General features: G+C 43.2%; 3 protein-coding genes across 7 annotated transcripts in view; 2 read left to right on the plus strand and 1 right to left on the minus strand.

Annotated features, from left to right (window-relative positions):
• tmem68 (transmembrane protein 68) overlaps nt 1-25,814 on the minus strand; it is a 287,792-nt gene that overhangs the window by 162,717 nt on the left and 99,261 nt on the right. The window lies entirely within an intron of this gene.
• Nucleotides 106-22,968, plus strand: LOC146498454 (potassium voltage-gated channel subfamily B member 2-like). Its single transcript, XM_085141117.1, has 3 exons — nt 106-383; nt 1,430-2,200; nt 17,772-22,968. Exons 2-3 carry the CDS (start codon nt 1,616-1,618, stop codon nt 19,767-19,769), a joined length of 2,583 nt encoding a protein of 860 aa, XP_084997243.1. The 5' UTR covers nt 106-383; nt 1,430-1,615; the 3' UTR covers nt 19,770-22,968.
• Nucleotides 24,001-25,814, plus strand: part of rnf31 (ring finger protein 31) — a 46,768-nt gene continuing 44,954 nt past the window's right edge. For 2 of the 5 annotated variants that reach the window (XR_014870814.1, XM_085141105.1), the window contains exon 1: nt 24,002-24,752. Coding sequence is in view for 2 of the 5 variants with exons in the window: in XM_085141105.1 (XP_084997231.1) it covers nt 24,751-24,752 (2 nt within the window). In the remaining 3 variants the exon portion in view is untranslated. The other 3 variants (XM_085141108.1, XM_085141107.1, XM_085141106.1) reach the window with 3 other exon arrangements.

A 25,814-nucleotide genomic window follows, 5' to 3' on the forward strand; every position in this document is an offset into this window, starting at 1 on the left:
GAGCAGCAGTTCAGCTGCAAGCCGTTGATCTGGAGCTGTCCTTGGTGCTGAACACCTCAATCCAATTACCCCACCCCCAACCCCACCCCCCTCCGTCCCTCTATTTCTCCTCCTTCAGTCCGGCGACGCTCGCAGACCGCGCCGCTCCGCGCTCCTATTTGTTGATGCTCCGTGGGCGCTCGGCTGCTCCCCTCCTGCTCTGACCGTGTGTTTTGGGGCAAAATGTGGCCACGGGCCGGTCTGCGTGTTCTCGACGGGATTCACGAATTAACGGCCGGCGGGGACATGAAGCAGCAGCTGGGGTAACTCACAGGGTACTATGGTGGGACCTCCTGGGAAGCCAAAAGTTGGACTTCTCCGCCATGTCAGCTTGCTCCACAGAGGTAAGCTCGTGTTTTATGAGCCGTAACTGACACGAGGAGCGCAGTTTGTCTTTCTTTCTGTGCTGTGGAAACTTGCATTCGCGCATAATCGCGAGTTAAGCCTGACAGAAAGGAGCGTCCTCACTTTGGACGTTAACTTTAGCGTCGCTGCAGCTGGTGAAGAAAAGGACGAGAAGAAACGGAAGCAGATCAAAGTAGTTTACGTGATCATTAGTGAGCAATCTCATCATTCTAATGAAGTGTTTGCAGACGTCAGCCGGACTCTGGGGAAACACGAAAGATGCTCTTCTAGTCGTGACGTAGCAGCTCTGTGTCCTGTGAGCGTCCCAGGAGAAGATAGACGGTCTATAATTAACTAAGGTAGACTTGAGCCAGGGGAGACGAGGCCTTATGCCGCTGCTGGGATTTGTGGAACTCCATTACACAATCAGATAAGAGTCAGAGGACTTCTAATGGCAGCATAAGCTCCACAGACTCGCTGCACAACGGCTCCGTTTACTAAAAAGTGCTGTTTAGATTCCAGATATTCCCCAGAGGTGGATTCAAATCGCTCTTCCCCGTTTAGTGATTTCATCAGAGAACTCTCTGTAATTAACAAAGTAAAACTCCCTGGACTAATAAATATTAGATTATGTGATGTGCTTTTCAAAATAAAATATTCTGATTGACTTTAATTTGCTGTAATTTGCGATCTATCTGCTTTAAAGCAAAATCATTTACTGGGAGCACATAAGCTGCTAAATTCTACAATCCCACATTACATATGTAACACACAGTGTGTTTTATTTCAGAGAAGCAATTTTAGATTCCAGCTGACCAGACATGAGATAAAAACAACAGCAAGGGGGGCAAAGTGTCCGCAAAACACCTTCAAACTTAAGTTCCTGAATGTATATGCACATAAAAAGCATGTATTCAATTTTATTGATACTGTGCCACTTCAGAATAATTCTGTATTTATTCATTTAATCTATTCTCCCATGTAGGAGATCTTCTGTAGAATAAGCTGGTCGTCCTTGTCTAATGGCTCGTGTCTCTTTCTCCAGACATGGATCTTACCAGGACTTCTGCTGGCCTGAACACAGAGAGGTGGGCCTGGTGGGCCTGGGCAATCTTCCCCTGACCAGCTGCCGCCATCATCTTATCGAGCTCCACACACACACACTCACACACTGCAAAAGCCTGTGTTTGAGGTGACCCACCCCCACAGTAAGACAGCAGTCAAAGCAAACATGACAGACAAGGTGAGTTTTAGCACGCCCAAAGTCAACCCCCGACCCGCTGTAGCTCCTTTCCTCCCCCCTGAGCCAGTGGACATCATCCGCACTAAGGCCCGTTCGCGGCGGGTCAGGCTCAACGTCGGCGGGCTCACACACGAAGTGTTATGGAGAACACTCGACCGGTTGCCCCGAACTCGTCTGGGACGGCTACGGGACTGCAACACCCACGAGTCACTGCTGGAGATCTGCGACGACTACACCCTCGCCGAGAACGAATACTTCTTCGACCGGCACCCGGTGGCCTTCTCCTCCATCCTCAACTTCTACAGAACAGGAAAGCTTCACATGATGGAGGAGATGTGCGCTCTGTCTTTCGGACAGGAGCTGGACTATTGGGGCATCGATGAGATCTACTTGGAGTCCTGCTGCCAGGCGCGCTACCATCAGAAGAAGGAGCAGATGAACGAGGAGCTGAGGAGGGAGGCGGAGACGCTGAGGGACAAGGAGGGAGAGGAGGAGGACCAGGGCTGCTGTCCTGACAAGAGGCAGAAGCTGTGGGATCTGCTGGAGAAGCCCAGCTCCTCCATAGCTGCAAAGGTAACGAGCTGAACACAGCCGGCACACGTGATTGGATGCTAGAGCGTGAATGAAACCTGTGACAATGTCTCAGGTCACATCCAGGTTTCCTAAAAGTGCACAAGATGATTTGTCATTTAGCTTCAAAGTTGCTGCACCACATGTGTGCTTCATGTTTGGAGGGAAAGGTTTATGTTTAATCAGTGAGAGCAAAGTTTCAATCGAGCAGATGTTTTTATTAATCTGATGAAAAGATTCAATCGTTTGTTTTCAGGAAGAAAGAAAAGTGGATTTCCAGTGAGTGAGGTTCACAACTGTGTCTGCGCAGCTTCTGTTCAGTGATGTTGTTCACTGAGTGTTGGACACACTGCAGCCTGTTTTATTGTCTGCAGCAGAGACAGACAGCACACAGCTCCTCCAAGCAGAGCTTCAGTTCATTACTAACGATGTGACAGCAGAAAACTGGTCTCTTCTTCAGTTTAAGAAATACAATAAGAGTCCAACAGTTAGGTCCTTATATATTAGGAGACTGACACAAGTTTAGTTTTTAACCTGTTTACTGAAACATTTTCCAGTTATAGTTCTATAACAGACGTGGACATGATGTGTAGACTCCCAGCTTTCATTTCGAGGGAATCCACATTCAAATTGGACATTTCAGCTCCTTAACATGTGGCACCCTCTTTTTAAAAGGACCAAAAGCAATTGGACAATTGGCTCAAAGGCTGTTTCACAGGTAGGTGTGGGCAGTTCCTTCCTTATGTCCTTATCAATCAAGAAAGTAAAAGACCTGGAGCTGATTTGAGGTGCGGTGCTTGTATTTGGAGATTTTGCTGTGAACAGACAACATGTGGTCAAAGGAGCTGTCCATGCAGGAAACAAGCCATCCTGAAGCTGCGAAAACAAACAAAAAATCCATCGGAGAAATTGCTACAATAGTGGAGTAGGAAAATTTACAATCTGGGACATCCTGAGGAAGAAGGAAAGCTCCAAATGTCTGTGATGATGATGTCTGTGGAAGACAACAGTGCTGGAAGTAGAATAGAAGTTGAATATTCTTAAATGACCAAGTCAGTCACCTGATCTTAACCCAACTGAGTATTTCACGTGTTGAAGACAGAAACAAACAAACAGCAACTGAAAGCTGCTGCAGTGAAGGGAGAGTCAGGAGGAACCTGACTTCAGGCTGTCATTGTCAGCAAAGGGTTTTCATCCCAGTATTAGAAATGAACATTTTATCTTTAGTTATTTCATTTGTCCAATTACTTTTGGACCCTGAAATGAAGGGTGATGTTAACTAAATGCTTTAGTCTTTTTGTTCAACCTGCTGAATGAAAGCTGAAAGTCTAAAGTTCAACTGTTTCATTTAAAATCTATTGTGGTAACGTGCAGAACCAAAATCAGAAAAACATTGTCTCTGTCCTGATATCTGTGGACCGAACTGTATGAACCTGCGAGAAGAAGTGTGTGAATGTGTGTGTGAATGGGTGGATGACTGGATATGTAAAGCGCTTTGGGGTCCTTAGGGACTAGTAAGGCGCTATATAAATACAGGCCATTTACCATTTACCAAGAAGAGACAAGAACACAACAGAAGAATTAACAGAGATGTTGTAATATCACAGAAAACCCACTCAGTCCAAAATAAAGATATAAAGATGGTGACAGTGGTTCTGCAGCACAAATGAGCTGTTGTGGGGTAGTGGTAGGTAAGGTGGAGCAGTATCTCAGCTTGAACCTTTCTGGAAAGACTTCAGATGGAGCCACTCTCACAGCTCGGCCTCTGTCAGTGAGTCCACGTCTCTCTGACGTCTGCTACACTTTAAAGTCATCCACACAGCAGCTGGTAGTTTGTCATGACCTGTCTGAGGGTGTTAGGGTGGTGGGGAAAGGATGTTACCTTCACATATGGTGACATACCTCCAGCTCTATATTATATATATATGATCTAACTGTAGGAAAATGGGAAGAACAAACGGCTGTAAGTGAAGAGGAGCTCACAGGGAGCCAAGAAATCAGGGGGTGGATTTTATTAGTGACTCTGTTTCTGTCTGACTGACTGAAGAGCTTTGTGTGCCAAGAGTGAGCAAGCAGGACAAAGACAGACTTTTCGTAGATACAGCTTCAACAAACTGTTTTATTTGCTTCCGTCAACATGAGCAAACCCAACGTGTACGTCACAGATACGAGGATAGAGACAAGGCGTCGCTGGTTGTCGTAGCTGATCCCTGTGTTTAGATCGTATCGAGCAGATGGAGGGAGGTGGCTACTTCTAGCAGATGGTTTCATAGTTGGACTCAGTGAGAACGTCTTTATCCTCCACAGCAGGAGGAGGTCACGATGGAGGCAGTGAGACAGAAACAGTGTGGTTATAACAGCTGAGTCGCTGTGACACGTGCGTTTTACCTGGGAAGACTTTTTGTTTTCATGTTTTTACCCGACAACAAGAGTTTGTGCTGATTTCCATCAATCAAATAAAAGTAACACACTGTGGGAACCAGGTCGCGACATAGCGAGCTATAGCTGACATCACTGATGCAGGACGAAGTGAAAGTTGTTTCATTGCATGGCGATCAAACAAACCAAGCTTTATGTCGCACATGTTTGTGCGGGTGCTAATGGCTGACTGTGCACAAAGCAGCAGCATTAGCAACAATCACAGAGTATTTTAATCTGTGCTCCTCGGTGCTCTGGAGGCTCGAGCACTTTCAAAGCACCATCCTCTGTCATGTGGAACAGAAGTGGCTCTATATCACTGCGACTTGGAGCTGCAGCCTCCATAAACAAAATCCAGCCTCAATAATTTGATGATTAACTTTTAGGGCCGAACTCTTGTTCTTTTTATTGCCTCCAGTGCAGATATTCAGATCTCACTGCAACATCACAAACGTTTAGCTGATTCCTTTCTGAAGTTTAAGACTTTTTTACAAAGGTCAGGAAACATTTATAGTGACCAAGATAATCTATAAACTGATTATTTATATTAAATTAAAAGAACAGAAACATTCGATTTAATATACTCATATCCTTTTCTACACCATATTTAAGCTGTCTTATATATAATCATTTCCTAATCACCTAACCAAGTTAGTGACAGCTAGTTCTTCCTTCTAAAAATACAACGGCGCTGGCCTTTAGCAGAGCCATGTGACCCGGCTGGAACCGTAGTGTCAGCAGGAGGGAAGCCGCTTAGGCCGCTCTGCAGTGACACCGGCCATGTGGCCGTGATGCAGCAGCGCTTAACCAATAGGAGCGCCTCTTTCCGGTGACGTGAGCGGCTCAGTGCTACTGCTTATTAGAAAAGAAGCATCACCTGGCTATTTGTAAACCACTGCGCACAGTTTGTCGTGTCCAGATGGTCGGCTGTACATCCACCAACAATAGTTGTACTTTTATTGGATAATATGAGTATTAAATCTTTAAATAATAGAGATTAGTTTCATAAACTTTACATAATCTGTATAATCTTCTTATTTTTGGCAGAGATGTTTTAGCATGTCCTCTTTGCATCCTTTGTTTGACGCACACTCAGACTGTAGTGTTGGGCTTCCACATGTATTTAAAGCTTTTTGTGCTCCGTTGTTATATGATCAGCTGTGCGTGCACTTATCCTGCACACAGTTTTCTTACGTATTATTATTAGTCCTTTATTTATCCAGGTAAAATCTCATTGAGATTAAACAGTTATGGCAGCACACCTGTAACGCAACTGTCCATGAACATGAATGCAGAGTCTGACTTAGGAGTGTGGCTTAATCTCCTTTGGAGCTTTTACCAGGACTGCTGCTGCTGCAAATAGACTCACTGTTGGCAGGTTGGGTAGTCTGTCCTGTCCACTGTCTGAGCTGCAGTGGGGAAGGTGGTGGAGCTGGATCAGGAGAGCAACGAGACAAAAAAGGCTGCAGGCCGATCGTGTATGCAGCACTGAAGTATTGAATGCGTGTAATTTTATGCAATTATACAAACTATATAATGTTTGTGCTTGTGCAGTAACGTCACAGACTGAATCTGTCTGCAGTTTCAGCATTCGTCCATTTTCTTCTGCTTGTCCGCTCAGCATCACTGATGACGCTGAGCGGTGCTCTGCCAGTCTGTCACAGGCTCACACAGATGTAGGCAACCATTCGTTCAGACACGGGAAGGCCTCAGCTAGCCCGTGGATTCAAACCCAAACCTCCTCTGGTCTCCAGCCTGACACTCAGAACTGGTTGGATGAAATCCAGTCTAGAAAAACTGATTGATAAGAAGAGCGAGATCTTTTTTGGAGTGGAGGAAATGGTTTGCTCACTTTGTAGTCAGGACGTTTACTCATTACCATCAGATAAAGAGACACCGCATGCTGTTTAGGCTAGTGTGTTAATGCTTTACATGCTGGCTTCACCTGTTCACACCTCAACACTTTTAAATATTACTGTACTTTTTGACCTTTTGCATGCTTGCTGGACCACACGAGGGGAAAGTCTGTGATCCTTAAAGTTTTTTACAACCTTTATGTTCAACAATGACCTCTCACAGTCATGGCCTACTGCAGGGAGCTTCAGCGGTCTCAGCTGTCCAGCCTTCTGCTCGTTTGCCTGCAGAATCACTTTGTGCCACTTTGACTTAAATGTGTTCTTTATTTAGCAAATTTCATGTATTCATGCATTCTCTCACCCCAACCAATCACAGCAGATGGCCCCGCCCCTCCCTGAGCCTGGTTCTGCTGGAGGTTTCTTCCTGTTAAAAGGGAGTTTTTCCTTCCCACTGTCGCCAAAGTGCTGCTCATAGGGGGTCATATGATTGTTGGGTTTTTCTCTGTATCTATGAAGCGCCTTGAGGCGACTTTTGTTGTGATTTGGCGCTATATAAATAAAATTGAATTGAATTGAATTGAATGTAAAGCTAATTAGTTGCATCTTATATCTCAGCTTGAAGAGTTGCAGCGTTTCTGCTCAGGACTGATGTGCCTCACTAGCATATCAGCTGTTTACACGTTGTATTGTGTGCAGAGGAGGAAAGTCCGTCGATGATGTGACACGGAGGCTTTTTAAGCCGACGGGATCAGAGACAGAATTAAAAGACTGTCCATTAGACTCATCTTTGACTGTGTCCTTGTATTTTTCTATTTAAACCTTTAAACTGCGTTTGCTTACATTTAGGTCTCCATTAAGTAGATTATATAATAATAAAAATGATGGGATTAGTGTCTGATCCGCATGTCTTAAAGTGAGACAAAGGCTGTAAATCTGGTCCGCTACAAAAGGATGCAGTCTACTTTATGGGTTTGTTTGTGTGTTTCTGTGCACGCAGTTTGTTAATGACGTGTGGACTCGTGTAAAACGCTGTAGAAGTGCGGCAATAATCCACAACAAGCTGTGAGCTTAAAGAGAAACGAGTCATAACACACTCACAGCCACTTTGCATGGGATACCTGTGTGCATGTAGCAGTTAGTCATCATTTCAACACTTGAATGAAATGTAATATTCACAGTGAAATGCAGGACGACACTGAGTCACTGCTCGTGTGTGTAAAGTGTCTGGTTCAGCTAAATAAGCCTGGCAGCTGTAAGCAGCTACTCAGAGGTCTATAGTTTACTGGCCGTGTGCCTTCACATAGGAGCGGTAGAGTGATGTGTATTCACTAATGTAGCTTTCAGTTTGAAATGCTTCCGTTCAGATGGGAATTTATGGCCGTACGAAGCCCAAAAGCCAAAGTGGTTTTTCTTCAGCAACGTTCAGCCTGTCAGCTGTAAATCTTTGGCACACATCTGCACAGTGAGTGTGCAGAGCTAACGTGCTAGCAGCCTGTTTCTGCAACCGTAGTTTTCATCAGTATACAAAAGCCACGAGGCATCACTAATCTGTCCTGTAGTAGTCAGATCTTTTATTTAGAAATGTTTGGTTTCAAGTAAAAGTACTGCTTACAAAATGTTACTGCAGTACAGAAAAAATAAATCAAAGTACTTCCAGAAGCTTGCAGGATTGTTATTCTTTTTTAGATTTAGATTTCTTTGTACGTGTAGATTAATTGGGCCTATTAGAAATCTTTAGATACAGTTTACTGAGAAAATGTTGATGTATTCAGTCCTCATGTTTCCTGCTGTAGAGTCGAGCAGTGAGTTCAGCCAGAGCAGGCTGTTCTGAGATGTGGTTATCACAATCTGTCATGATGGATATGATACGATCCAAGTAAGATTTACAAATGCAGATTTCTGGGTAACAATCCACAGAAATACACACCAAGGAGGACTTTACAAACACATACATCCAAACCTCGAAACATACGCAGCTTATTAAGCTCACCTTCACACATCGGACCATTTTCTCTTTCAAAACACTTTCTGTGTGTACACGTCCAACACGACACCAGAGCTGGGCTAGGACTTTTTAAAAAACGTAGAACTTTTCATAATGCTGACCAAAATAGTAAAAACAAATAAATGAATCCTCTTACAGAAACATGTAGTTTCAAAATGTGGAAAAATGGGAGTTATTCGGGCGACCGTGGCTCAGGGGGTTGGGAAGCGTATCTGTAACCGGAAGGTCGCCGGTTTGATCCCCGGCCTCTCTGTCCTGGTCGTTGTGTCCTTGGGCAAGACACTTCACCTACCGCCTACTGGTGTTGGCCAGAGGGGCCGATGGCGCGATATGGCAGCCTCGCTTCTGTCAATCTGTCCCAGGGCAGCTGTGGCTACAACTGTAGCTGCCTCCACCAGTGTGTGAATGCGAGAGTGAGTGAATAGTGGAATTGTAAAGCGCTTTGGGTGCCTTGAAAAGCACTATATAAATGCAATCCATTATTATTATTATTCCTCTTTCTTGTTACAAAGACAAAGCCGAGACGTTTGTTCAGCCTGAGCTTCATATCTGTGGTCTGACTGGGCTACATTCACATCAGCATCACGGCCAATAAGTAATTATTCCAAAACACCTGAACTGACTTGAGTTCAGTTATGTTAAACGCACAGCACCGTGGTCAACAGTTGCTTTAAATGTAGCTGGTTTGACTCTTACTGTTTCAGTTATTTAAGATGTGAAGCTGCAGGCTGGACAGGGTGCATGATGGCGAGAGGTCCCCAGATATGAACCAGGGGCTGTTTAGCTGTTTTACCTCATGGAGCTGCCCACTGCACAGAGTTTCCCTAAGACGAAATGAAGCATCACTTATTTGTTCACAACATCACACGTGCAAACAGAGACATTGTTTTTATAGTTTTGGATTTCAAATGTTCGGTAAGACTGAGAAGAATCAAACGAGGGCTGTAGAACATCTCGAGTAATGAACGTGGAAACAATGAAGCTCAGAATCAACTTCAGTGTAACAAGAGATAAAAACGACGTGAGCCATGAAAGCAGCGTCTTTAAATATAAACCCTGTTGACCTCTGCAGAAACAGCCACTATCCAACACATCCTGAGCCTGTTGTTCCACAAATAACTCCACGTATCGATCACAGCTTGGATTTCTCTGCTCATTCACTTTATCCAGTCTTTCACTGCAGCTCGTCTTCTTGTTCTGTAAACTATCAGATTTCCGTTTTGGTCACAATCTGAGAGATTCTTCCTCTCTTTGTCTCCTCGTTTTTTGTCGACCCTGCCGTGAACATTTTTCCCTCGGACAAAAATAAAGTAAAAAGCTTTGCAGTATTATTGAACATGCTTCAATTCTGCAGCAGAATTTAGTGATGTCTTCTCATGAAACTGGTCTGGTAATTCTGTTAAAACGACAATCAAATGGCAATCAGCACAGGCTCTCGCCTCGGTGTGCGTCTGCTGTTAGAGGGGGAAACGTTAACCGACAGTTGAACGTGCAGCTGAGTGTCTGTGTTTCCATTCAGTGCACAGATCTGAGTCCATTCACAGCAAGGTTATTATCGTTAACGAAAACTAACGAAATAACGAAAACTAGAAGTGAAAAAACATTTTTGTTAACGGAAATAAAAATAAAAACAAAAAAAGGAAAACTAACTAAAACTATAATGAGTGTTCACAAAACTAACTAAAATTAACTGAATTTACAGCAAAAATGTGTTTAGTTTTCATTGATGTGTGCGTGTCATACAAGAGTCAAGGGTGAAAATGAAGTTTAGTTTCCAGATTTTTTTCTTGCTGTGTCTCATTATGCCAGCAGGTGGCAGCACGTTAGTCGAGTCGTCTGTGTTGCTGCTCCGTCCACGCGCAGAATCATGTCAGGAAAAGTCGGAAGAAAGCGTCCAATTTGGGATTACTTTGAATATGACTGTGTTTTGGATAAAGCAAGTGTCTTGTAGTGGAAACAGACAAATTATGAGGGACATTTCTAAAGGGAAAAAAATCCCACAAACCTTAAAGTGCACTTGAAAAGCTCACACAAGAAGGCTAACCTAGCTTAGCTTGAGAAGGTAAGGGAGCACACTCAACCCTCATCCCCAGAAACAGAAGCTAACCCCAGGCAAGGCAGCGTGATGCATCCCGAGACAACAGGACGGGGATATCTACACAACTGTGTGAGTCAATTACCTTCAAAAAGTTTATCAATTCACTTGAACCAAAATTACGAACACCCGGTGCTGCGAGAGTTAATAGTCTCATTGGGGCCAAGATATACATTTTATAGTTGCCTGGTATCAATGGTTGTTCATCTGCCTTTATTTATTTATTTAAAGAACCCATAGGTGGGAATGTGAGTTGTCTGTCTCTGCGTGTTAGCCCTGCGACAGACAGGCGACCTGTCCAGGGTGCAGTATGGTAGCTGGAATAGCAACATACCCAAGGATGAGCAGAATGACTGATATGATGAAACTGGGATTTTGTTACACTTAATTATTGCAAACACAACTAAAACTATAACTGAAACTAATCAAAACTGAACTGAAACTAAGGATTTTCAAAAAAATAAAAACTAAACTAAACTAGCAAACAATTGGTAAAAACTAATTAAAACTGATATAAAATTGAAAATCTGAAGTCAAAACTAAATAAAAATAAAAACTAATGAAAATTGCAAAACTATTAAAACCCTTTTTCACAGTCACTGAGCTGGAGTCAGAATCTTTTGTCCAGTGTCATTGTGTCCTTTCAAATTATGAATCCTGTTTTGTTTCCTTACTTGGAATCGTTCTTAACGAACAGACTTTTTATCTTTGTGTTTTGTTAGCTTCATAATCATGAACCAAATAGAGATGACATGCAGTAACAATGACACCGACTTTTCACACGTTCACTTAAAGAGATTCATTGTGATGCGTGGAGTCCATTTCTTTGTCAGTTTCTGAGCAACTGAATGTCAAACGTGGAGACTCACTATATGGCTTCTAAAGCAGCTTGTCTGTTCTCGGTACTGCTTAGAATCTTCCCTGAGTGTCAAGGTCGCAGCATTTGGCAGCTACTAAGCCATTAAGACGCTGCAGGGTGGACACCGTTTGATATATCTGCCCTGTGCTTTGTCCCTCTTTGACTTTCTATTCATCTCCTTTCTTCTTTCTCAGTGTTTCGTAGTTTGTTCCCAGTTTTTACTTTTGTCTAAAATCTGTAGTGATGTAATGCTCGGCGTCTTTTATCGTTACCGTGATTGGCCAGAAGCTCCCCCACTGAAAATAGCTCAGATAATCCATCACATGGTGTCACAGACACCAGGACAGTTGTGGTGGTGGAATAAGAACAAAACTACAGATACAAAGATTAATGATGTTCCTTTTTTAACTGATCATTTCCTGCTCATCAGTCACACAGTGTTAGCTGTCAGTAGAGCGCTCAGTCCATGTTCCAGTGTTTAAATAAATAACTCAGCACGTCTTTAGTCTTCAAATTTGTCTCTGTGGCCCACACACTTTTAGAAAGTTTAAAACAACTGCACAAGCATAAAAACTGTTATATTTATTGGGGTTGGAGTGCTGCTGACCTCTGCTGAGTATCGTGTCATGCTTTGGGATTGTCAGGCCTTCCATGGAGGCTTCTCCAAGGTAGTTACAAAATGTGCCCTCGTCCAGGCTGAATGAGGCTCGTCCTGACTCTGATAAAACTCTACATGTTGTAGCCTATTCTGGTTAACACACATCACACTGAAGTCACAAACAGTGCAGGAGGATTAGGCTCTGCAGCCGTCCTGAGAGGAATTCAAGCATCGTTGATAATCAGCATCATTTCCACACACCGTCCAGCTGCAAGGCAAACAGTGCAAGAAGTTTTAAATGTTCCCAAGACAACGTTTGGTCTTTGCAGAAGCTTGTCTCATTTCAGTACTGTTGCAAGTGATGTTAAACACCAGGATGGATGACAAGCTTCTATTTAATGTAGATGTTGCTCATCTTGTTACCAAGCTCACATTAAAGATAGTTTATATGCTCAAATTAAATTTGATCTTTGAATGATTCTGGTGACACTCAAGCCTGCTCAGGTTTACAGAACTAGTGTGCTCAGCATCTGTGACTCGCCATCTTTGTGACTCGGTGGGTTCCATCATTGACCACTCTCAGAAAACAGTACTGCAATATGGCTGTATCCCAATTCAGGGTCTGCAGCCTTAAAGGCCGCATTTTAAGGCCGATTACGTCACAGCGACACGACGAAGGCTGTCCCAATTCAAAGGCTGCTCGAAATGCGGCCCTCAAATGCGTCCTTCATTTCCCTGAATTTTAAGGACGTGGCGGTGTAGACTTCGTGGCCCAACATATCCCAGAATGCATAGCGCGGCGGTGGGTGTGGATATAAAAAAAAAGGCGGATGAGGGGCGCCCGAAGAGTAACTTGGTAAACTAAGTACTGAATATTATGTCACTTATTTATGTGCAAATGTTTAATAAGGAAGAACATTAAAACATTCCTGTTGGCCACATGTCGGCAAAGTCATGTGACATTAGTGACGTTTGTACTAACTTGGTTTTAAAGCCTTTACTTTAAAATATACGCCGTTCAATAGCTGAGCTTAATCAGAGAATGATCAAAGCTCATGTAGAAACAAACAAATGAACAAAAGATTTTCTCCTTCATCTCTGTCAAACAAAGCTGTATGACACGTTTCCAGCTGTTAGTATCATGGTTGCTAGGCAACCTGGGCAGCGCAACGGAGGCTAGACCGTCCCATTTCACAAGCCTCGCACTTCCGGCCTTAGCGGTCTTTAAGTATGCGGCCCTTGAGGATCGTTGAGGCTGCAGACCCTGAATTGGGATACAGCCTCTGTTTAAGGTAAAAGTAGGTTGTGGCGGGGCGGGGCATCTGCAATCACGCCCCGCCGACTTAAATATTGTAATGGGTGCTGTGTTTGGGGTTGTTGTGATAACGTTGAGCGGGCAGCGGGAGAGCTGCAGCTCTGTGAGCAGCAACCGTGTGAGTCAGTAAAGTTTGCTGCAAAGCATGAACTTCCACCCGGGTCTGCCGTGGTCATTTACAGTGGTGCCGAAACCCAGGACGGGAGGCACGGCAGACCCAGGAGTGGGCCAGCAGAGGGTGGAGCTGGTGCAAATGGTGGCCGAGCTGGCGGCCACGCAGCAGGAGCAGGCGGCGGTGTGGCGCCGCCGGCGGGAAGAGCTGCAGGACCAGACTGAACGCCACCTGCAGAGGATGGAGTATCTGGCGGCGCTGATCCGGTCCTGCCCGACACCGTCGCCACCCCCACCGGTGCTCCCCAATGGCGCTGGGGTGGAGGAGATCCAGTCTGTTCAGGCGCCCGTGCCGGCCCCCAGGTTGCGATCAGCCAGGACCCAGCTTGCCATCGCACCCATACCTGGACTGCCCGGTGGGCCGATGGTGATTTTTCGTTTTTATGGGCCGATGGGTTCTTTTTTTTTTCCGTAACGCTATAAACAATGAAAGGTGATGGATTGGCCAGATGCTGGCAGATGTGTAAAAATAACTCAGTTGTTTGGTGGTGGCTATTGCAGAGCTTCCACAGATTCAGTAACATTAGCAAGTGGTGGAGGCCAGCAGGTGCAACACGCTGGCAGGAGGAGCAGAGACCCGAGGCGGTGAACTGAAGAGGGGGTCAGATATAAACCAAGTTTAGGTGGAGTTTATTTTCGTTGTGCTGACTTTTTACAGTCAGTTACAATAACTCGGACTGCATACTATAGCATGACGGAGTTTCTATACAGCTGGGCAGGTGCTTTTATTTTATTTATAAGGTTAGTTATTAGAGTTTCCAACCGTCCCGTAAAAAATGGAATCGTCCCGTATTCAGAGAAAATATTGTGCGTTTCGTATTGAGGTGAAAAGGAACAGTTTGTACTTCAGCTACAATGAAAAAGACACAAAGCTGGATTTATTCTGTCTTTGCTCCACAGCTGCCTCTTCTTCTCTCATTCTCTCCTGTTGCTACTTCAATCATGAAACTGATCAATGATCAGCTGATCGGCTCTCTTGTTTGTTTATCGCCCAATTTGCGCCAGAAACAGGAAACCAGCAGATGTCGCACTAAACAACAGCAGCACGTTTAAGCTTGATCAGCTGTTGTTAGAATTTATTTGATATTAATTTCTAGTATCAGCTGATGTTTGCTGGAGCCACAGCTGTAAAGCTGCTGGTCATGATGGTTTGGATATGTGGTGAGAGGGAAACATGAAGATGAAACCAGGAGATGTCCTTACTGAATCATCAGAGCTGAACAGGTGATGGAGAAACAGGTTTACCTTTTAGGTGACATGAATGAGTTGAAGTTATGAACTGTTTCTGAGAGACAAATAACACCAGGATCCTTTTCTAAGCAGCTGACAGCTGGTAACTGTGCAGGGGCGGATCTAGCAAAGTGTTGCCAGGGGGGCAGGTAGGGCATTAACAGGGAGAGGGGGGCACAAAGAAATACTTTCTTATTCTCATTTAAAATGTCTCGCTTTTAACAAATAATTATCTGAATCTTACAACAAACGTTTTCATCTGATGTAAAATGTATAGAAATCCATTACTGGACATAGTAAGTTTTTTAGGGTCCCATCATAATTTCTTCAGAAGTAGTTAAGTACTGTATATGACACCAGTATTTTCCCACATTTTCTTGATACTGCACCAGTACTGTGTGCAAAATGCCATCAAAAAGTCAGTTTTATTCTTTCTCACCTGTCTTTCTGTCTCCTTTCACTTTTTAAAGGTTGCTATGTTAGAAAGAATATTTTGCCCTGCCGTGCTGTTTATTAATGTGGCAAATGAATGGTTTATAAAAATATATCTGTCATCAGTAATCAGTAATGATCATGTCTCACCTCTAGTCTTCTCTGTCTTAATTTCAGGTTTCCACCATGTGTTGTAGATAGTTCAGGAGGTTAACTCGACCAACAGTCTACTTTCGGGGACTGTTTAGAACAGCAGAATAGGGAGGATGGTGTAGGTTTAAGTTTATTAGACTGATACATATGTACCAACAAGACAGTGTACATCACTGTGACAACAGCGTTTGTTCTCATTCAAAGGCTTTATGGTTTTTCCTGTAATACCTGGTGGGCTGGTTACCAGTCAAAATGCCCGGGTTGATTTTTTTTTGACTCCACTTTTCTGTCACAGTTCTAACAGTTACCATGTTTTATGCTGCATTTTTTTATTGTGTTCTGAGTTTGTATGGCTGCTATACTGGCCTCACTGGTCTCCCTGTGAAAGATTTGGTCCCAGTAGAACTCCCTGGTTAAATAAAGGTCAGATAAATGCAGGAGCAGTGTGGGAGTTATTCCAATCTTGGAGAAATTGGAGCAGTGCTTCAGGAGGATGGCTTCTTGGGCTCGTTATTACAGGCTGCTTGGTCCCAGTAAAGCCATAGTGAGGGCTGATTCTGATCTGGTTTTTTGGAAGAGTTTCCAGGTACAGTCGGAGGTGGAGGTGTTGGGTTTGGTGGCTTTAGAATCACTTCCTAACTCTTCAAACACACTAACCCTGTCAGTAAATGGACTGGCTCTTATCGCTTTTCTACATGGTTCATTCACTCGTTCATACAAGCACTTTTTTTCTACTCAGTGCTTTCTGTCTGACAGTCACACACATTCACACTCCAGTGGAGTATGAATTGCAGCACTCTTGGGTTTAGTGTCTTGCCTGTACTTAAACCTGCTAGCTGCAGCAGCCATGGCTCTGCTTCTGACAAGCGTGGAATGAAATCTTTGTTTTGTTGTGTTTCATTTGGATAAGGATTCAAAGCTGATTTCACTTTTAGTCTTTTTAAGCAATTATGAAATGACAAAACATTCAGTTTGTAATCATACATCATAATGATCATTATAATTTTTCACCTGAAGAATGAATTTGCAATAATAACATGCAAATACTTTAAAAGTAATCCGTTTTTTCACGTGACATTTGTATCTTTTGTTGGTTGGCCTTTATCTACTCCACTGACACACAATAAGTTTTATGTGTTGAAGCCACGGAAATGTAAGCTAACAGGAAATTGAGTTGTCCCCAGAACAGTGCGGTGGTCTTTTGTCAGATGTATTTAAAGACAAAAAAATTATCTTGCATCGTCTATTTCCGACTGTTGCTTGATTCTTCCTGTTGGGGGAGGAAAGAATGAGTAACCAATTCCAACCTCTCTCTATCCTTTCTATGTATAGCAGCGCAATCCTATTACAATAAACCTGAAATGTCCTACCAAGGGCTACACTGAGAGGACTCAGCACACACTTCCTTCAGCTTCATTACTCTGCTTTCCCAGTTAGAGTTTTTAAATTGGCTACAAGTAATAGTTGAATCCCCTCGGTCACTTTTTCCATTCAGTCATTCTCTGAGAAGAAGGTTTTATCTTTAATCTGAATTGAAAAGACGACAAAAAGGACAAAATTGTTTCCAAACCTAGTAAATCAAGTGTGACGCTAAACACGCAGGAGCAAAAACTAACTTTTGTTTCCATTTTCCTCCCCAAAAAAGAAAGACACGAGTGTTTTTAGGTGTTACTCACTTTGTTTTGCATCTTGTATTGTAGTGCTTTGTCAGATTTTGGAATCATTTCCAGTTGCAGTTAATGTCAGAAGGTTTGTAGTCTTGTGTGTTTTTTGTGTTCTCATTAAAATACAAATCTGACATCATGTGAGCACATCGCCGTGATTTTCTGAAGAGACACAGGAAACACTGTAAAATGTTTTTTGGGGTTTTTTGCAGGTTGAATAAAAGCTGTTGTCTTTTCACCGCTGCAGGTCTCCTACATGACAAGTTCCACGTGAAAGTGTCCGTGCCAGAATTTTTCACAAAGCTGCTTAAAACGTTAAAGTCAGCGTCTGTTTGCTGTAACCTTACAAAGGAAAAAGCAGAAAATGCCAATATGTGGTGATGTGTAGATCGTAAGAGCTTTTCATTTCTGCTTGGACATAATGAACAGATGAAAGTTAAGGGCTGACTCTCACTGTGGATGCACAACTTTCAAAGCTAAATCCTCTTAAGGGCCTTAATCAAAGAGGCCTGACCTTTAGTAGCTTTTCAAATAGCACCACCTTCAGGACAAAGTTGGTACCACCATGAAGGGTAACAAAAATGTCTCATTTAGTCTAAGAAACCTTTACTCTAGGATGTACACTTCAGTGATTAGTAGCAACAAACGGGGTTTGTCTTATTAAAGAATGTGTTACTGTTTACAGGCACAGAAACAGATGTAATAGACTTTTGTCTGTAGACGTGTATGAAGCTAACGCTATGCCCAGCTAATGTAATAACCTGCTTTTGTCTTGCAGATCCTGGCCATGATCTCCATCCTGTTCATCATCATTTCCACAATTTCCCTGTCCCTCAACACTCTGCCGGAGCTGCAGGTTGTAGATGAATTTGGCCAGTTCAGTGACAACCCCAGTTTAGCCCACGTCGAAGCCATCTGCATTGCCTGGTTCACCATGGAATACATGTTACGGCTGCTCTCAGCACCCAATAAGTGGGTCTTCATGAAAGCACCACTGAACATTATTGATTTGCTGGCAATACTGCCTTACTATGTGACCCTCTGTCTAACTGAATCTAACAAGAGCGTGCTGCAGTTCCAGAACGTGCGGCGTGTGGTTCAAATCTTCCGTATTATGAGGATCTTGAGGATTCTGAAACTGGCCAGGCACTCGACGGGGCTCCAGTCTTTGGGCTTCACTTTACGAAGGAGCTACAACGAGTTGGGCCTGCTGATCCTGTTTTTAGCCATGGGCATCATGATTTTCTCTAGCTTGGTATTCTTTGCTGAAAAGGATGAAGATGCTACAAAATTCACCAGCATCCCTGCTTCGTTTTGGTGGGCAACCATTACTATGACGACTGTCGGGTATGGTGACATTTACCCACAAACCCTGCTTGGTAAGATTGTAGGAGGGCTTTGCTGCATAGCAGGCGTGCTTGTCATTGCTCTTCCTATTCCAATCATTGTGAACAACTTCTCAGAGTTCTACCGAGAGCAGAAGAGGCAAGAGAAGGCCATCAAGAGGAGGGAAGCTCTAGAAAGAGCGAAACGGAGTGGAAGCATTGTTTCTATTAACCTAAAGGATGCTTTTGCCCGCAGTATGGAATTAACAGATGTGTTGGTAGAAAAAAGAGAGGACAGTAAATGTCCCGTTGAAAATCACCTGTCACCCAGTCGCTGGAGCTACCACAAGCACTACCACAATGCAGAGACAGGTAGCCCTGGCAAGTCTCAACAATACCAAGAAGTGGCCCAGCAGGGCTCCCCAGAGCGATTCAAGCCCACGTCGAATAAAACTACTCCTCAACACCTCAGTCCAAAGCGGCTAGAAGACACTTACAACAAGACAGCAGCCATTCAAGAGCAGCAGGAAAAAATTCAAGAAGAACAGATTGAGATGAAAGAGTTCTCATCCACTCTGGCCCTGCAATCATCACCTAAAGTCAGTCGTTCCAGGGAATCTTCAACGGCAGCGGATAATTTTGCACTGGAAAGAGGGGAACGAAGCTCACTGCTCCCCAGTGTTGAAGGAGGTCAAGCTGGTACTCGACATCAGTGTATTCCACCTCCCTTGGACCTAAGTCAGATCAGCAATATGGAGGTAAAGCAGGGCCCTGATAGCATTCAGCCAATGACATTCATCAAAGAGGGTTTGTATGAGTTCACGTCTAACCCCAAAGGAAGGTTGACTGGAGATCTGAATTTGTTGTCACAGAGTGCAGAAAGCTCTGGGATGACCACAGCTTTGGAAGATCATGGTAGCCCTCAAAACACAAGAGCCCTGAAGCTTGACTTCATTGCATCTAAAGATGATGTCCTCGTGGCAGTGATGACACCTGTGGCGACACCCGTCTCCACCGGCTCTGCAAAGTGTGCTCAACTACTTACTGACGAATTGGTTTCCAGGTTTTCTCCGTCTCCCAGTTCTACAACACAGGAAACGAAGTCTCCACTGGCTATCCTGCAATCTCCGTCCCTGGCTCAGCAATATATCAGTCCCAGCACCCCCAAGGGGGGAGGTGAAAGCTCAGCAGGCAGGAGCTTAGAAGGTGAAGGGCAGCTCAGTGGCTTAAGCCACCTCGGGAGGAATCACATGGAGACATCTACTGCTGGCTCGGGTGGTGGTGCTAGTCCATTGTCAAAAGCATGCTCACTCAACAGCACCCAAGACCTAGTAAGTAAGGAAGGAGTGGCCGACGGAGGGTTAGAGGAAGCAGAACAGAGAGTAGAAAAACGAGAAAATCACATTGTCCTGGATGGAAGCCGAACGCCGCCCTGTGAAACGAACATGTGAGCTTAAATCTAAAGAAAAATGCAGACAGGGCCAAGGCAAAGCAAAGGCTGATGGGATGCTTGACAGGAAGTACCAGGAATAACCTATGACAGATGCTGTGTGTGTGTGAGCATTGGACTTTTTGACAAAGACATTAAACAAATCTATCATAAAAGCTGCAACTCTTCTTGAGTGCAGCGCGTCCGATCTCACAACACGTTCAGACGGTCGTTCCTTTTTTGACCTTGGTGCTGCTGTCATGACGTTATTACTGGAGGACATTCACAAGCACACGCATGCCTGACTGGGCACTGTTTGAACTTGAGTTTAAGTGACGCCGTGTGGTGTCAGTGTTTTATTTTGTTTAAATGAGACATGAACAGTGGCAACCTGACTTGTGTTTTAGGCCTTGTCTGAATGATGATATTCGGGACTATCCTGAAGAGTTTCTTTGTACGTCACTAAGTCAGATATTCAGTTTCCTAACACTTGCTTCCCAAGGCCTGATTTGAATGGACGGTTATACCAAGTAAAAACAGACCGTGAAAGGAAATTATATTTTTTATATTTACAAATTTTAAAAATCTATCTTTTGCAAGACTTGCAAGAAAAATCAAGGATCAGTCATTATTCTGTGTTGTAGATCTTGCTTACTCATCATTACACTCCTGTAACGGGACAACCACAAGCACATGATACAAGACAAAAGTCCCACATAGTACTGCATTGTCCAAAAGAACATATGTATCTGCTATTGAGCACTGTGATCTATGCTCTAACTTTAAGTATTTCTATATATTTCAGTTTTATGTTGTTGTTTTTGTTCTTGGTTACTTTTTGTTGTATTTTTCTTTTCATTTTTCTTGTTCCTCAATATGTGAAATGGAGATAAAATCTCTACTAGATTCACTGATGGAACACTGTTCGCACAAATTTCCATCCATCCATGTTCTACTGCTTGTCGCGGTTGAGAGGTCGGGTATACCCTGGACAGGCCACCAGTCTGTCCCAGGGCTTCCACCAATGTCCAGCATGAAATATCCTAACAATGAACATTAGTCAAAAACAATACAAAGCCATAATGAGACACACGATTTGAGACAGAAAGGAAAGCTCACACAGACTGTGGGCAGTTTCCATGATTACTCACTTGTGGTTCATCACACACTGCTTTAATTCCCAGTTCCCACACATACTGTGTGTGAAGGTTTGACGAACCTCAGATCTGACTTTGTTTTTGACTTCTTTATCAACACAGGCGCATAGTGAATTCAGGAAAATGAGTTGTGGAAGTAGTAATAGAGTTCATGAAAAGCAACCATTGTCTTCTTTCTTTATTTTTGTCTCTGTGAGACTAGTGTCTTATCATAACATCAGCCCTGTCTAATCTTTTTAATCTTGCTAGTGTACTCACCAAGCTAAGAATGAGATCTGGTAACATGGAGACTTTCATAAAAAAATAAAAAGGCCAACAAGTCAGCCATCAGGAGTCATATTTAACTGCCCTTGTTTACTTACCTAGTCTTAGCATGTTTCAAAGAATGTGTCTGATTTGAGTGCCGTACAGCAACAGGCTGTTTCTGGTCACGCTGTTAAAAACTGTTCACAGCAAGCCGGAGTAAAAGCGGCCAAAATGTGACTTAAAGTAAGAATTTAGAAAACTGGAAGCTGTTGGTTTACAGTGAGACGACTCAAATGGCTTGTCTGATAGAAAATACTGTGGCTATTAACCATTTGTCTTCCATGCTTTAATAAATATGACACAAAAAAGCATGTTCCAATACATGGAACAGCATGTCAGAGATAACTAGATATCTTTCTGCAATGGGTCACATTTTGCAGCATGCAAGCTAGCATGCAAGCTAGCATGCTATTTTGACCACACTTCTGAAGATCTCTTGCATCGATGTCAGCATGCTAGCAGAATCCAGCAGCTGTACTCGTCATGTCACGAGTTATACAACAGCTGCCGGAGTAACACCATGTGGAAAGAGACAAACGAGGTCTTCTTAGTGAGAGGAGGTGCAGGTTCAAGCATCTGGACTTCAGTTATTGCAAAGACACGTCACTTTAAACCAAGAATAATTGTAATATGATGAGTGCAGAGAGATAAATAGAGGTGCTGACTGTATTATAAAGGTAGAACAATAGTTCCTTTTGCAGGGAGTCACTTGAGTAAAAAGACCTGACGTCACTTTAAGCATTATCTTTGGGAACCTTTGACATTTTTCTTTTGTGTTTTTAAAGATCAGATTTGCATTCGTGTGAATGAACCTGACCGATTCAAATGCACATTTAACTGTGTAAATAGAGCAGAGTGAGCAGGTGGTGATTAGGTCACATGCTAACAGGGGAATGGTACTGTGTTATCTGTGTTCCCTGATGTGCTTATCAGTTGTTTCACATTTTTGTTGTTGGTTAAAACTTTGAGCTGTGTGTTGTTCTTAACATCTCAGTACATGAAGTTTTTAAAAATATGTGCCTTTTCATAAATAGATAATTTATGAGAAGGTGAAAAAAACTGTTAGATGTGGCCCGACTTCTTCTTTGTCTTCTTTTCTCGTGTTCTCTCTTTGTCCTTGTGCAGTAGATATATTTCAATGAAAATCCTCACATTTTCTGGATTTGCGTACCTTTACAACTTTGCATTATTAACTCATCGACGTTATCGCACCCCATAGCTCATAGCTCCAACCTCGCAGTGCCACACTGTCGTTTGATTTCATCAGCTGAAACTAGCACGTTCGGTGTGTGACTCGAGTGCAGCAGCAGATTACTGACGTCGTTGGAAACTGACGTGATATAACATCTAAAAACACGGCTTTTTATGTCGTGCAAGTGGACTCAGCTGGATTTATGTTATGATAAATTGCACAACATTAACATTAACAGAAGTTTCAAAAGAGCACCGGTTCTAACAAACGTTGGTTTGTCGCTGCTGCAGGTCAGGAAGCATGAGAACAGTGTTATGGCTCTCCACAACCTCATCTCCACTCATTAGAATTGTTATTTATATTGGTTCATTCAGATTGTGTACAGTAAACATACAACTGTAAAGCTTCTCGATCTGTCCTGCCAGCTCCACTCTTCCATCTTCATATACTTTATTGAATTGTAGCCTGTGCAATGATTAGTATGAGTTATTATATATAGCTCAGTGTAATGATAATAGTTTTGATTCAGTTATCAAAATGCAAAACAAATAAATGTGTTCATGTGACCTCATCTTGTTGTGTGTATTTTTGTGTCTGTATTTGTGAACACCACATAGCTGCAGCGTTGTCCGGTAGTTTTGCTGATATAACCACTAATCAAAACACTTCAACTTTATTTGCTCAAACATAGTACTTTACTTTTAGATTAATTAAATGTTTCTGCAGCATCACACAGTAATTCTAACTCCTACGGTTTTCATGTGTTGGCTGAGTCTTTCTGAAACGATGAAATAATGTCCTCAAGTTTCTAATCTTTCAGTTTTTATTGTTTGCCAGAAACAGGCCAGACTTTTTGTCTTCCACTAAAATGATCGTTTTCATTACATAACAACAGGTAATTCAATATTCAAAAACAACAAACAAACAAACAAAGGTCAGCTTTCATATATCCTGTACTTTCATTACATGTAAAATTGATTTAGAATTTATTAAATACTACTAAACTAAAATGAATGTTTTAATAATTATATGAGATAACCAGTGTTGGGAAGGTTACTTTTAAAATGTATTCCATTACAGATTACAGATTACATGCCCCAAAATGTATTCTGTAACGTATTCCGTTACGTTACTCAATGAGAGTAACGTATTCTGAATACTTTGGATTACTTAATATATTATCATGCTGTTTACAACTACATGAATGTACTATTGCTGTGATTTATTACTGTTACTGAAGGTCCGCGGCTCCGAACCGTAGTAAAGGGACCTCTGGCTAATACGGTGGGTTCTGTGTCGGCTCGTAGCTGAAAACTAGCTTTACTTTGTTGTCTGGGTCAACTTTGCTAGCAGAGACAGAGAGAGGCGTTGAAAGGCTGCTCCAACAGAACTTATTGTTTCAGAGGAAAACACGAACACGGTGTACAGTCGAGTCTTAATAGCTTACTTACAACTGGGCTCGTCAGGCTCTCTTCTTGGCTGCAGTGGTTATTATTATATTTACATGCTTCCAGCTCCCGTTTTTTCCTTTTCCCTTTTCTCCCTCCCTCGCTCACAGACACATAACGTGTATGACAGTCCATTCTCCCTGCAGCACGGACTACACTGCCCATGATGCTACATTCTTTAGAGCTATACCTGTAGCATTCTGCCTGTTAGCTTAGCACAACAACAACAAAAAAAGGCGCTCTCTCACCCTGTAACCATGGCAACCGTAACGCTGCCTGGAACAACAGAACGTAGCTGTCAAACAAAACCCAAACAGTCCTGACCCGCCACAATATGAAACAGGGAAGTACCGCCGTGTAATCCATTTATTTCAACAAAGTAACTGTATTCTAAATACCACCTTTTTAAACGGTAACTGTAACGGAATACAGTTACTCATATTTTGTATTTTAAATACGTAACGGCGGTACATGTATTCCGTTACTCCCCAACACTGGAGATAATGATCATTAGGACAAAAAAGCGTGGAATAATATGTGGGACACTTTACCAAGAGGCCTGAAAAATGCATCATGACTCTTTTTCCATGTTGGACAAAAAACAAGAAGGAGCCTGAAGCTCTCTGTTTGAGGCTCATACAGCATCATAGCAAACAGGAGGAGCTGTTGGAGACAGGGCGCCGGAATGATGGTGCTGTCCTTTGGGAAAGTTGAAAATAGATCCACTGCATTTTCCTGTTGAAAGGAGCCAGCTGAGGTGTTGGAGCACCTAAATGCCACCTGATACCTCCCCGAGGAAGTACTCCACGTGTATCCAACTGGGAGGAGACAGATGCACATTCCTTCTGCTCTTTAGGAAGTGGCCAGTGTGAAAGAGAAAGACCAACTGCTCAGAGAAAAATGTAAATAAAGGGAACACTGACCATCCATCGTCTCCCATCAACAGGACTGAATATTTAATGTTACATTTTTGCCTTCATGAAAACGCTGTGCTTGTTACATCTTACCGGATCTCATGTTTACAGCCTGGTGCAACAAAAACATTTGACTGTGGCTGACATGATGGTCACTTAACATGTCCTTGTGCAATAATGCAATAACCTGGAGACATCAGGTGCAGTATCCTTAACGTGAATGTGAAAGCGGCTGACGCTGCTGCGCACTGGTGACGTAATCTGCGCCGCTTCCACGTTTTGCCCGAAGAGGGAGGGGGAGAGAGGGAGGCCCTGCCGCTGTGTTTCCAGTACAGCAGTTGCACACCGCGCTGTTGCGGGAGTGTTTTGCCGTTTCTGCGGGGCTTCCTTCGGCGGTGCAAACAGACATTTGTGCCGTAACGGCGATTCCACCGCAGTGCAGCCGGACAGCAGCACAGGTAGGAGGCGGGCTCACCGATCCTCGCTAATAACAGGTTTGCTGCTTTAATCATTAATAATGAATCATCTACAGGACATTGTGCCGCTATGAGCTGATCATAGGCGTACCTGCTGCTTTGCACTGACTGCTGGAAATAGCGCATCGTCCTTCTGCGTCTTTATTTTGTAACCAAGAGGTCTGCAATCAGACAAAAAGCTCTTCGAGCAAAGTGCGCTCAATTGTACTGCACGTAAAAACAGATTTAGCAGCTCTGCATGTTCAGCGACTTGTTCCAGCTCACGGATGCAGTGAACACCTGCAAACAGTCACCAGTCTGTGCTGTGGTAAAATACGTGTTAGCACCTGGAGTCTGATAACATCATGTGAAATATACTTTTATCATCAGGACCGTGTAAAACTCCTAATTTCTTTATATTTAACGAGGAAAATGGGGATTCAGTGATTTACTGAAACGTGCCAACACATAATGCAGCATAAAGCAAAAAGTGAGTTTGTACAGTTTGAACCATATTAGCGGCTCATAGAAGTTTCTAGGCTTCTTAAACCATATTAACAGATGTGTCTGCCTTTTGTTCTGTTCTCTGATCCCA

This window comes from Neolamprologus multifasciatus, chromosome 18 (genome assembly GCF_963576455.1).
Source record: "Neolamprologus multifasciatus chromosome 18, fNeoMul1.2, whole genome shotgun sequence".
NCBI classification, from domain to species: Eukaryota; Metazoa; Chordata; class Actinopteri; order Cichliformes; family Cichlidae; genus Neolamprologus; species Neolamprologus multifasciatus.